This window comes from Colias croceus, chromosome 22 (assembly GCF_905220415.1).
Source record: "Colias croceus chromosome 22, ilColCroc2.1".
Taxonomy (NCBI): Eukaryota; Metazoa; Arthropoda; class Insecta; order Lepidoptera; family Pieridae; genus Colias; species Colias croceus.
Window position 1 is genome coordinate 8,036,907 of NC_059558.1, and position 12,783 is coordinate 8,049,689.

General features: G+C 33.6%; 4 protein-coding genes across 5 annotated transcripts in view; 1 reads left to right on the top strand and 3 right to left on the bottom strand.

Annotated features, from left to right (window-relative positions):
• Positions 1–1,696: 1,696 nt before the first annotated feature.
• Positions 1,697–3,668, bottom strand: LOC123701855 (40S ribosomal protein S20). Its single transcript, XM_045649434.1, has 3 exons — positions 3,529–3,668; positions 2,793–2,954; positions 1,697–1,932 (listed from the first exon to the last, which is right to left on the bottom strand). Exons 1-3 carry the CDS (start codon positions 3,529–3,531, stop codon positions 1,726–1,728), a joined length of 372 nt encoding a protein of 123 aa, XP_045505390.1. The 5' UTR covers positions 3,532–3,668; the 3' UTR covers positions 1,697–1,725.
• Positions 3,669–3,835: 167 nt separating this feature from the next.
• LOC123701854 (trafficking protein particle complex subunit 2-like protein) lies at positions 3,836–5,120 on the bottom strand. Its single transcript, XM_045649433.1, has 4 exons — positions 4,985–5,120; positions 4,616–4,827; positions 4,130–4,306; positions 3,836–4,049 (listed from the first exon to the last, which is right to left on the bottom strand). The coding sequence occupies exons 1-4, from the start codon at positions 5,015–5,017 to the stop codon at positions 4,004–4,006; spliced, it is 468 nt and encodes a 155-aa protein (XP_045505389.1). The 5' UTR covers positions 5,018–5,120; the 3' UTR covers positions 3,836–4,003.
• A 322-nt stretch (positions 5,121–5,442) lies between these two features.
• Positions 5,443–6,766, top strand: LOC123701814 (von Hippel-Lindau tumor suppressor homolog). Its single transcript, XM_045649374.1, has one exon. The coding sequence runs from the start codon at positions 5,694–5,696 to the stop codon at positions 6,195–6,197; it is 504 nt and encodes a 167-aa protein (XP_045505330.1). The 5' UTR covers positions 5,443–5,693; the 3' UTR covers positions 6,198–6,766.
• Positions 6,767–8,851: 2,085 nt separating this feature from the next.
• LOC123701705 (oxidative stress-induced growth inhibitor 1-like) overlaps positions 8,852–12,783 on the bottom strand; it is a 40,111-nt gene continuing 36,179 nt past the window's right edge. For both annotated transcript variants that reach the window (XM_045649211.1, XM_045649212.1), the window contains exons 5-10: positions 12,576–12,659; positions 11,931–12,119; positions 11,529–11,635; positions 11,208–11,368; positions 10,465–10,634; positions 8,852–9,728 (exon numbers count right to left, since the gene is read on the bottom strand). In XM_045649211.1, the coding sequence (XP_045505167.1) occupies positions 8,916–9,728; positions 10,465–10,634; positions 11,208–11,368; positions 11,529–11,635; positions 11,931–12,119; positions 12,576–12,659 (1,524 nt within the window). In that variant the 3' untranslated portion in view covers positions 8,852–8,915. The remainder of the gene's footprint in view (positions 9,729–10,464; positions 10,635–11,207; positions 11,369–11,528; positions 11,636–11,930; positions 12,120–12,575; positions 12,660–12,783) is intronic.

Genomic DNA, 12,783 nt, shown 5'->3' on the forward strand with positions numbered 1-12,783 from the left:
GTCGCTTCGGAATTTCGTTTTACCATACAGGCGAAATGCGAAAAAAAGTTTATACGTAGGGACGTATCACACAATGGAACAGTGAAAATGGGATACATATAATATGTATAGAATTATCTAAGCGCAATGCTAGCCAATAAATCATAATAACCGGTAACTACTTTATTTGATTAGGGCCGCCTACAATCGTTTGTCAGAAAAAAGCCAACGACATTATAAATCAAGTTTCCCGCCAAAAATATATCCACAGATATAACTCGCCTACCTGAGATTAATGATATTTAACCTACATTGTTCGGAAATATATTCTTTCGTGTACAATTTGTGAATTGCGTGATCGACTTTCGCCGCACGAATAAACATTTAGGGTCATTTTAAGATTACAATTGTGCTGCATACCATTAATTTTATTTAGGTAAATAGGTAACTTATTTATATCAGATAACAGATTGCTATAACACGAGATGGTTTGTTACTTCATAATTTCTATTACATGGCAGGTATATTTATTCAGATTTAAAAATATTATGTACTTGTCGGATATTGCTTAGTCTCAAAACGGCATTTCACTTGCATCATATTAGGTAGCTAAGTAGGTACAGTTATTATTCTGAGTCATAGCACAGTCATAGGTAATGGAATGACATAGAAAGGCCTTTCCTAAATTCACCTATAACTGTGACATACCTATGCTGTATGCAGTTGCAATTTTCAGAGATGGTGTATTTCTGATGCCGCTATACGATAAATAATAAAAAAGTACTTATGTAAAGCAATGGTGGGCGCGGTTATAATTTGGATAGGTTATGGTTATGGAGTTTCCTTTTAGGGTCGCAAATCTGATTAGCACTAGACCGATTAAAAAAAAAGTATATTGGCATAAGCATTCAAATCATTAAACTTTCACAATACATTATATTACAGTATTCACCTATCCCATAAACTAATTTACACTTTCTATAACATAAAAATGTAATAAAGTTAATTAAGTAGAATTATGTAAATGCAGTTTTTAATTTTCTTTTTAGAAAACTGGTGGTTCCGAATTCTAATATTATCTCTGTTGGATATTTTACTAATTTATATTATAAAAAATAATACATAGGTAGCTAGAGATACAGGACCGCCCTACGCTGAATTCGTACGTTTGCAATAATTATGCATTTTATGTTTAGTACCTACCTACATAATTTTTACAAATCTTCGTCTTGAATCATTATCTATTAAAAAAGGACTGCATCCAAATCGGTTACATAGTTTTAAAGGGGACAGCGGGAAGCGAAAATTTTAATTCGTTTTAAACAATTATCTAAATTCTAAGCGATAATATTAGCTTTGATAAAATAAATAAGAACTCATGTTCAGCAAATCTAGCTAGAGGCTATGTATATGTAATTTCGTAGTTCATTTGTAGCAATAATTTCGTTCTAACCACGTTATATCCTAATGCTCGCTTTCTCATTTATGATTTACTCACATGAAATAATTAATCTGTACTAAAATAATTCTTCTTCTACTTTACTAGGAAATATAAGTTGCACTAGACAAATAAAACCTATAAAACCCAATTATTATAATATTATACTAGTCTAATAATTAATATCAAAGAATATAACAAATAGCAAGGTTCAAGCAACCCAATCCCACCTACATATAAAAACTTTAATTTGCATATAAAACAAATAAAACACATAAATATCTGTAAATATTTATTGGCAGCTGTGCCTACGCGTCGGCGATAGTAACCTCAACTTCAACACCAGGCTCGATGTTAATAGACGTGATTTGTTTAACGATCTCCGATGGCGAGTGGAGATCTATGACTCTCTTGTGGATCCTCATTTGGAACCTATCCCAGGTCTTGGAACCTTCACCACAGGGAGTTTTGCGCGTTGTGATGCGGAGGATCTTGGTCGGCATGCGCACTGGTCCCTGGAAATTGGAGAAAAATAATTAGAGTAACAATTCAATTGTAAGAAAATATAACATAATTATTATTTATGTTTTGAGGTTGAGAGAGAGTATAAAAATATTTATCTACTATGGATAGACACACAGGAGGTAAAGATTTTGATGTTTTATGATATTCTAATTCTATGGGTGACCGAGAGAGCAAAAGCGTCGCCCTGGAATTCGTCGATTTGTCGAATTTTTTCTGTTCTTTAAAAATGTATAATAGGTTATCCTAACTTTTCTCATTTGAATTGGTATTGATTCCTCATAAAATAATATCTAGTCCTCTGTTCCATATTATTTGTTAAATAAAAAATGAATTATAAATCAATGTCTTTTTTATATGATAAGCTTGTTGCAGACCTATGAGCAGAATGAACTATAGACACATACACTCTGCACTTTGGAATGCACTAATTTTGCACCAATATGGTGAACACTGCACTAAAAACATGCAATGTTTTCATCATGGTGCAATTATTAACACTAATAAAAGCTGTACAATATTATATTTTTTGACACATGTTTACTGACACTACTAAAAGTTGTAAAGTACGATTCAAACTTAATGGTGACTCGGAACATCATACAATCCGATGCACAGAAAACAATTTTAGGTATTAGCGGGACGTTAAGGGACCCGTTTGCGAACTCCGAACACCTAACTTCCGAACCGCCATTAAGTTTGAATCGGTCTGTACAAGAGATTTTATGACAAATTATATCTAGTTTCAGTTGAAAGACTCCTATAATAAGAATAGGTAACTGATTTATAATGGACTATATAAATTGAGAGCCTTAACTTGCATATTAGAAAGTAACAACTTAGAAATACACACCTTAACACGCAGCTTCTGCTTCTTAGCACCGTTGATGAGGTCCGAGCATACTTTCTCAAGCGACCTCACGTTACGGGAAGTCAGCGTGATGCGAATTCTGTGGACGGGAGAGATCTCCGCCTGGGGCTTCTCGATGTCCTTGCCTGACACTACAGCGGCTGCCTGGAATGATTGAGTTGATAATTAGTTATACAGGATTATAATATTGTGTGTTATTTGTGTTACTGTTACACATAATTATGGTGTTTAAATTTTTTAAATGCTATTGTGTATGTAACAGAATTTAGAACAGTTGCATTGCTTTCAGAATATAGTGTGTAGACAGGAGTGTATAATATTGTATGTGAAAATAAACTATTTGAATGATATTTAATTTTTGAATGCCAAATTGTAATAGATATCGATGTACATACAATATTGATCCTTACAGTAGCAATAATTAGAATAAGTATGTTTATTTTAAGGCTAGATAATTGTTGCTCTATAATATGAGATAGGTTGAACGATATTTCGGTTAATGATTGATTAAAACAACAAAAAAGTAGTGATTACAATGGAAATTAATGAATATTCGACTGAAATAAATTAATTCTTTGGAAGTGTTTAATTTCAAAGCGGGAAAATGATTTGGCACGTGTACACATAACCTAAAAATTTGTGATAATGGAAAACCCAACTTTTTAAACAATATCTATAAAGCTAACAATATAAAAGTCAATTTCAAGCTGTTACTTACCATTTTGTATTGATTTTCCGGTCGAGTTAAACAACTTTTCCGTAAAAATTGCTCAGCGCTGAACCGGAGAACAATCTCACTCAAACGTCACGTTAAAAGAGAACAAAGATGGCGCTTAAATTTTGACAACAAATACAGTGTTACTATTTACTTTGTCTTTTTAAAATTTGCAATGATATTGTCTATGGAATTTTATGAAAATGAAATCTATATTTTAAACATTTTAAAACGTTTATGAAATGTATTGATCTGTATTATATCCAATAACGGATCTTACAAACTCAACTATTGAATAAAAGACATTATACATACTTGTAACATATTTTTATTAATAGCTACAATTAATAAATAGATCTTAGCTATTTAAGGATTACATTGAAAACTAATGGAAAACTTTAACTTAAAATATAATCTTACTACCTTTAAAAGAACAAAATACATTTACACAATAATAATCTATGGTTTAAAGTTTTACTTATACATTATTTAGCATTAAACTTTTAACTTGCTTGTCGAATTTTCTGAAACGAAAAGAAGCAAATCATTATTTATTAAACATTTAAATTAGTAATTCAAAGCAAAATGAATACCAAATACTTACGGAGAAGTTATTTGATCACCAGGTAAATGGAAGGGATTGCAAATAGCATCAGCATACAAAGCATGCAGCCTTCGTAAAGCAGTTCTCACTTCAGCATCCCTTATGTTGCTCCCACTTGGGGATGTAGAACTCGTCACTAACACTAGTTTTATACGCGTATTCGTTACATAACCATATCTGTAAACAAGCAGAAAAGTAAAAAATATACAAAACTATTTAAATGTTCCTAATATATATATTTTACTAGCTTTCCGCCCGCGGCTTCGCCCGCGTTTTCAAAGAAAAACCCGCATAGTTCCCGTTCCCGAGGGATTTCCGAGATAAAACCTATCCTATCTCTCAAGTTGGATCGAACTGCACTTGGTGTGCGAATTTTATTATAATCGGTTTAGTGGTTTAGGAGTCCATTGAGGACAAACATTGTGACACGAGATTTATATATATTAAGATGATAAAATTTCCTAATATAATTTACGAATTACTCACATTTTATGAGTATCTGTGGAATATAGTAATCCAAGGTACAAGTCTCTTAAGTCCGTACGTGTTGTATTTGAAGCTGAATTTGTATTAGTAGTATTACTGGATACTAATCTTTCTTCTAATGCATCCAAAGCAGTATGAACCAACCACTGCCTTGATAATTCATTATCTGTGCTTGTATCGTTTCCAATTCCACCAATATATAAAGGAGCATTCTGTAACAAATTTCCCCAAATAATGGGTAAATCTTTACATGGTATTTGTCAATGGTATAACAATGACATGTTTTTATTGAGAAACTATTCTAATAAAATGGTATAGTTTGTATTTCATTCTCAAAAACAATTAACGTCGCATTTCATTTATACTTACATCTTTTCCAATAACAGCTACACAAACAGCCATTTTATCAAGAAAATCCTGAAATTAACATTAAATGAAGGCAAATACAAGAAAGAGAAACACCTCTCCGTCAAAAGTCAATGTCACAGTTGACTGTTGACACTTGACAAGTTGACAGTACATATTTTTATACCTAATTTTGAGTTCTGGCTTCAGAGTAATTTATCACATAAATTATAATTTTATTATTTTGCACCAAAAAATTCCTACTTTAATATTTGGTGCATTATCTGTTAGTTATGTGGAAATTTTATCAAAAAACATATTTATTTGTTTATCTTTCCATGTGTTGAATACTGGTATTATTTTCATAGTGACAGAAGATAATATTACTTGCTCTGTGGAAGATAACATCATCGATGAAAAATACAATTCATGTCAACACTCATGTCAAAAGCTTTTTCAATTTTCAGCTTCAGAGTTTCAGAGCAAAATTGTTGTTTGTCAACAATCATGAATTTCGTTTTTGGTGTAAAGTAAAATTAGATTATTCTTTCCAATAAAGTTAGGGAACTTAAGTCTTAAATTAACAGCTGTTGTTTATTCAATAAAAAATATATATTCATTCTATTATAAATTTTTATCGTGATAAATAATTGAAGCAGTTGTGAAATTTAATTATTTTATCTATCAGTGCTCGACCACAAGAACGTGACATGATTTGAACTCATTAATTATAATGCCGGAGAGTGACGAGAGCGATTTAGTGTACGAAATCGACGATAAAGGTCAAAATATGCTGGTGAGATCGCTGGAATCAACACAAAGGGCATATCTCAGGTTTACGAATAAAACATCGCGTCCTGTCGACGTGTGGTGGCGGGATTTCCGTGGGATGAAGCGACATTACGTGCGATTGGATGAAGGATCGCATTTCGACATTAATTCCTTTATCACTCACCCGTGGGAGTTCACTGACGTAGCAACAAAGGAACGGTACGTGATAAATAATAATCCGATATATCGTCCGCCGAGGAATATAGGCGGTATGATGTTCCGAACTAATTGGAACATAACAATCAGTGTCCGAAGTTTGAGACAGACTGTGTTGCTGTCTTTGGCATTGCATTTAAAAGATTCCAATGCAGTGAACGCACTGGGGTTGCCGAGGACTCTAGCAGAGGAGTTGCAGCATTTAACAAATCTATTTCACACTCCACTACCTCCGCCAAGTAGAGACTGAGGGTTGATATTATGTATTATTGTACTTATCGGCTGCTTTGTGTACATGTCGTCTATACTGTGGGTGAACTTTTTACCACCCTTCCATAAACATAGAGAATAAGTGCGGATGATAATATGTATCGCAGATATTAAGGATGAAGGGTCTGTCTACAGAATGTCTTAATGTGATATAATATTTAGATATATGTTTATATATTATTGGATCTGATGTAATTATGTCAATAATCAGGGCTTATATTACATTATATGTGTAAAATATTGTAAATTGTAAATAATATTCAATATACATTATTGTCTTGACTTAAGCTTACTCAAAGTATCACTTCAATTCTTGTTTCTCACAAACTTGGTTATCTAAAATAATCAGAACTACTTATTATGTATACTTCCACTCAATTGATATTTCTTAGGTTTCAGCCTACCATTGAAAATAAGCAATATATTGGATAAAAAAGTCGTTTAATTAACTTAAGCATTTATGTACTTGCTTATAAAATGATTCTGTACTGTACATTGTTACTACATTTTGTATATAATATAAATATGTATCATTTTTTTATTGATGTAGCTACTAATAAGAATAAAATGTTTTATAGAATTTTTATACAATTTATCGTAATATATTATGTTTTAGAAATTGCTTTATATGTAGGTATTAGCTGTTTTTTATTAAATGTGTTGTCTGTTGTTTATGACTTACAATTTTTTTATGTACAGCTATGTATTTGACTATTTGCAATTATGTTTAGGAAATATAATAATGTATATTTCTCTAAAATTTTATTTGGGATAATAATAATTATTTCAATGATCTAACTGTATCAGAGTTATTTGTCATAACCTTCTTTCATTTTAACTCATATTTAGTTACGCATTCGTACACTAAGAATGGAAACAGCTTTGTAACTTACAGAAATTACAATAAATATGAAATTTCAAATTTTGCTTTTTGAGTGGTTAATTACAGAGACTACAGTTTACTATATAAAAGATGATGTCTCCAGATGGATAAGAAAACAAAAAAAGAGCGTGTGTGCCGAGCACACGTGTGAGAAGTGAAACTTCTTTGGCAAGATTCAAAGATACAAAAATCGTCGTTTACTCCATGACGTGACGGTATTGCCATGACGCGATCTTGAAATTTTATTCTTAACGTTTCGATAGAAGTTTCACAAAGGATATAGGGCACAATCTTGGTAGAAAATATCCAGAAATAGCTTAGTACTCATTTGTCTTACAAACTGAAAATCTTTCCTCTTTATGATTTTAGTGTAGACTGTAGAGTGTAGATACTAATTTAAATGTTCAATGTATCACTACATAGTATAAAACAAAGTTTCTGTTTGCCTAACTTTCATCTTGGGGAAGAACTTGATGATAATATACCTTCATGAATCTTATAAGAGTCCTCTTCAGAAAGTGTTATATACAGTATAATATATTTGAAGAAAACTTTGATTATTTACAAATCTCTATATACCTATGTATATTGTATGTATTGGTAAATTGTATGTATGAAAAATTCAAAGAAACATGTATTTGGCCTATTCATGAAAATTTGTTAAATGTAGTATAGTTTACACCATAATACGTTATATAAAAATTATGTGCCATCTGAATTGTTATCTGTTATATTACTCAAAAGTAAATGTAAGTTTTATATTTTATGTACTCAAAGAATAGATTTAATAAAGATTTTAAACTATGTTCCTTTTATTTTATTAGTTATGACTATAAAACATTTAACTTGCTATATAGTTAGTGTTTAAAAAACACAATACAAAACTTCTCAATTTAATATTTAGAACTGTTGTAATAGACAAATATTATAATCTGTATTTTGGTTATTGTATAGTCTGTATGGTATCACAGTAAACTGCAATTGTCTTTGCCCTCCTGTCTCTAAATTTATTTATTTATAAATAAATAAATAAATAAATAAATAATAAGTTTCAAGCTTTCTTTCTGAATACACCCTTATGTCGTGTGCGCACAATGTAGTTTGTAATAAAGTATTATAAAAATAAAGTTAATTTATCAGCATCCACAAGTTATGTTTCAATATACAATTATTTCAACAAGAACTATTTTGTTTATATTTAAGATTTGAAATTCATTTCATGCAGATTTCATGATCGATTTTTTTCTATTCCCTATTCCTTAATGTCATGGGATAATGTGAGTTTCATTTCCTATTGCCATTCAAACTTATTAAGTAAATAGTTAATGTAAGTCCACTATTACCACAACAACGAGAATCTTCTTCAAATATTATCAACTAGCTTTTCGCCCGCGGCTTCACCCGCGTTTACAAAGAAAATCCCGCATAGTTTCCGTTCCCGTGGGATTTCCGGGATAAAACCTATCCCATGTCCCGTGGTAAAAAGTAGCCTTTCTCTGGTATCAAAATATCTCTATACCAAATTTCATGCAAATTGGTTCAGGATTGAGTAACAGACAGACAGACAGACAGAGTTACTTTCGCATTTATAATACATATTAGTATGGATTAAACAAATGTAAATCTAGCATCTATGATCTATCAACTAGTTTACAAGTCATTTTTTTTAAATACATCTTATAACGATTATATAGACCCTCTTGAAGATAAATTCTGACAAAAGCTAGATCATGCGCAATAATACAACAGACTGGGTATAAAAAATAATTTATTATAAAAATTAAGTAGATAATCACAATTGAATCTATACATATATTACTCTGTTTTCATTTCTCGGTGAATGTGTGAAACTATTGCAAGAGCGCCTCCAGGAATAAATCTAATAAAGTTATCTGCTGTTAGCGGCCCCAAAGCGTACATTCCTTTTGGCGCGTTTAAAATTTCGTGAGTACTTTTGTCTATGGCCACTGGATTTGATCTTCCGTCAACTGGCTTTTTCGGGTCGATGCCATAGCCTAGTCCATTGCTATACGGATTTGTCGGTTGACATTGACAGCTCTTTTCCCGCCTCGAATTTGAATATGGAATGATTTCGCATTTGCATTCTCGAACGGCCAGTCCGTTTTCAGCCCTCGTGTCGCACGTACACGTGTCCCGCCTGTTACAGTCTGGTTCAGCGCATTTTGTGTCCATATTGCCGTTTATTTCTGTGTAATTCAAGTATCGCGATTTGCAGCTCTGTATACTTTGTCCAACTACCGATTTGAGATAGTGCCAGTGGTTTCTGAGGAAGCATTGTTTTTGATTTTCGTCAATTTTCTTTTCGCCGCATTTGCATTTTTTCATGTCAATGTTGTTAAGGTCGAAGTTGGTTTGGAGGAAGAATAGGTCGGGTTTAGAGCCAATGAGTACTGCAATGAGTGTAACTGTTAGTTCAATTGTTTTATTTGTGACGAGATTGAGTAATTTGACTCGTTTGAGGCGGATCGTGTTGTCTTCTACTTCTTCTGCTATTTTGAGTGGTTGTTCTTGTTCCGGGAGCGGGGTCACTTCTAGTATGATGTGGTGTGGGTAGGGCGTGTAGTTCGGGTGGTTGCCAGATGGACCGTCGCACATCATTTTGTAGATCTGTAAAGAAAAAATATAATTTGAAACTTGTTTCGTTATTATTATTTAAAAAATCTATCTTTACGTTTTTAATAATTAATATAGATTTCGCAGAGTATCTATATGATTTGTATGAAATGCCAATTGCTACATATTGTATCTATAAATGAAAACTAGCATGTAGACAACTTTTATTTCCTTTTCATAAATTAAATTTGAACATATAAAAGAAGATGGCAATAATTTATTTATTTAGCAAGCGCACCGTGTTTGCCGCTCTTACGTCATACTCGACTTATAGTGACATAAGAACCGGCGATATAGTTATATCGTGGGATCCTATTTACCTGACAATGTAGCGGGATCCCAGCCATCAACTCACTCCCCACCTAACTACAAACGAACTTCCCAGTAACACTCACTTGGCAATAGTCCGGGTAGGGTCCAGGAGCCATTTTACCCAATACTGCGGGATCCTACCAACCTCACAATGTAGTGGGATCCCGCCCGCCTAGTTACGGGATTCTACCCACCTAGCAACCTGTTTCTTTTTATTTTAAAGTGAAACTTTTATTACATCGTCTCAAACTTTTTGGTCTGTGTAGCGTATGCGATAATTAGCGTACGATACGTACGATAATTAGCGTACGATACGTACAAATACGATAATTAGTAGTTAAATGTCTATAGTGTGAAAAAAAGTATCACTTTTACCGTGGTTTCATAAAACCACAAATTTTTTTTTATAGTGACTCACCTGGCAGTAATCCGGGTAGGGTCCAGGAGCCAATTTCGCCAGGGAAGGTGCGGGTTCCCGGTGCAGGTGGCTCACGGGCAGACCGGCCGCGCGCACCAGCCGCACCGCGTCCGCTGCGCTCACGCCGGAACCCACTACGAGGGTTGACTTGTAGGTGTCGGGGTAGGCGCCTAGAAGAAAATAATAATAAAAATAATTAGGTAATAGAGTTAAAAAACGCGAACGTGTCGGGGAACGTGAACGGATAAAATAGTAAAAAAAAAACACAGTTTAATAAGATAAATTCATGAAATTATTGCATTGTATTGAATAAAATCTGTCCGTTTCCAATGAGCCACACACTGTAACACTTGTTACAAGTGTTTATGGGCGGTGGTGACCACTCAACATCAGGTGGCCCACCTGCTCCTTTGCTTGCTCTGACATAAAAAAAGCCAATATCGAGTCAAAAGGAGTCGGTTAGATACAAACATTCACACGATGTTAATTGACAACAATTTAAATGCATGTTAGCTATAAAAATAAAATGCCCTCTCCACACTATCGAGCCAAAGTACAAAGCAAATTTTAATAAAACTAGCTAATAAATGCTAAGACTTTTTCATTTTTAGACCACAACAATAAAAATTAAACTATCCTCAAAACAATAAAATTAGAACTACCTACCCTCGAAAACAATAAAATTAAAACTACCCTCAAAAACAAAAAAATTAAAACTACCCTCAAAACATTCCTACACTCACCGCTAGCCAACAAATGCGCAGCCCTCTCCACGCTAGCCAGCGAGTGTGTAGCGTGTTCTGACACGTGTGTTGGCAACACGTTCGGTCGGTCATTCGCACCACAAGCGACTACTACACGACGACAGAGGTAGCGGAACCCGCGGCCCTCGGTTTTGTCGTAACTGGAATAGGGTGGTTGTTAAGTATGGAGAAAGTTTTTTTTTTACAATTATACTTGTGTTTTATAACAGTTTAACAAATAAAATCAGCAGAATCAGATATTTTTTAATATTAATAAAGAATTTAACAAATTTTATTTTATTTAAAGAATTTAGAACTTACCCAGATACCCAAAAGGCGCCGTTCCGTGGACACGCGGCGCTGCAAGGCGCGGCTGTAGCGCGGGCCGGTGTTACGCTCAACACAACTACGTTACAGCGAAAGTACCGCTGGAACATGAAATTGATCACATTTATAGAAAAGCTGTTAATCTATAGAAAATATAAGTCATAGAAACTAAAAAATATATAAGTAAAATGTTTAGGGATCCTTTTAGGATCGAATAGCAATTAATTAAAAAAAATAAGTACACACTCTGTATCAAATTGTTTGAAATCATCGAGACAATCATACAAATTCGAGAAATAAATAAATAAATAAAATATTGAAAATGCTGCAACACATTGGCTAGTAATGCACAACCATAAAAAAAAGAACGTCAAAATTGAAAAAAAAAAAACGTACCTGCAACCCGCACGCCACCACATACCGACGGCAGTACGCGGCGACAGCTCGCGCGCTCAGTCGCTCCGCGGCCGCCGCCGGGAGCGGAGGTAGCCACAACCACGCGCCCGGCGATAACGTGCGCACGTGTGAGGGAAACGTCGGCCACGCACCGCCAGGCGGCCCCCGACCTAGCACCACGTGGTCTATCTGAAATCAGTAGATAAACTTTTATGTTTGGAAATGGAAAAATAAACATGATAAGAAATTTAGGTGTGTGATATCAATATGAAAGCAACACGACACGCATGAAACATTAAGGATGATAAATGCATCACACGCCGATCGACTGATACAGAAGAATGCTGCTTGAGAATTTAGGTTGATAATCTATAATCCATATTTCTTTATTTGCTCGTTAAAATGGTATTAGGAGCTTAGATTTGTTTTTGTGATAAGCATCGAATTTAGAGCAATATTTTGAATCATCAAAAAATACATAATTCTCTAATGACTAAAGTTGCAATGCAATATTAATCAATGAATAAAAAATTATCAATATAATATCGAAACAACATGCAAATAGTTTATATTCCATCTTTTCCGTCTCGAAGGACCAATATCTTAAGTCAAAGAATACTATGAGAATAAAAGTAATATACATACCTCTTTCTCTACATCGTATCGCCATTCAATAAGCGAATCAGCTTGCAGTCCTACATCTGCACATGGCCTGAGGAGATTGTCCATCTGAAAAAGATAATTAGGTTATGAAATAATTGTTAAAATTCATCAGCTTTAAGTACAAAATTTTTGTATATCAGGTTTAAGTGTTTTACTAATAACACAGCTAATAATAAGTTAGTTACGGCCC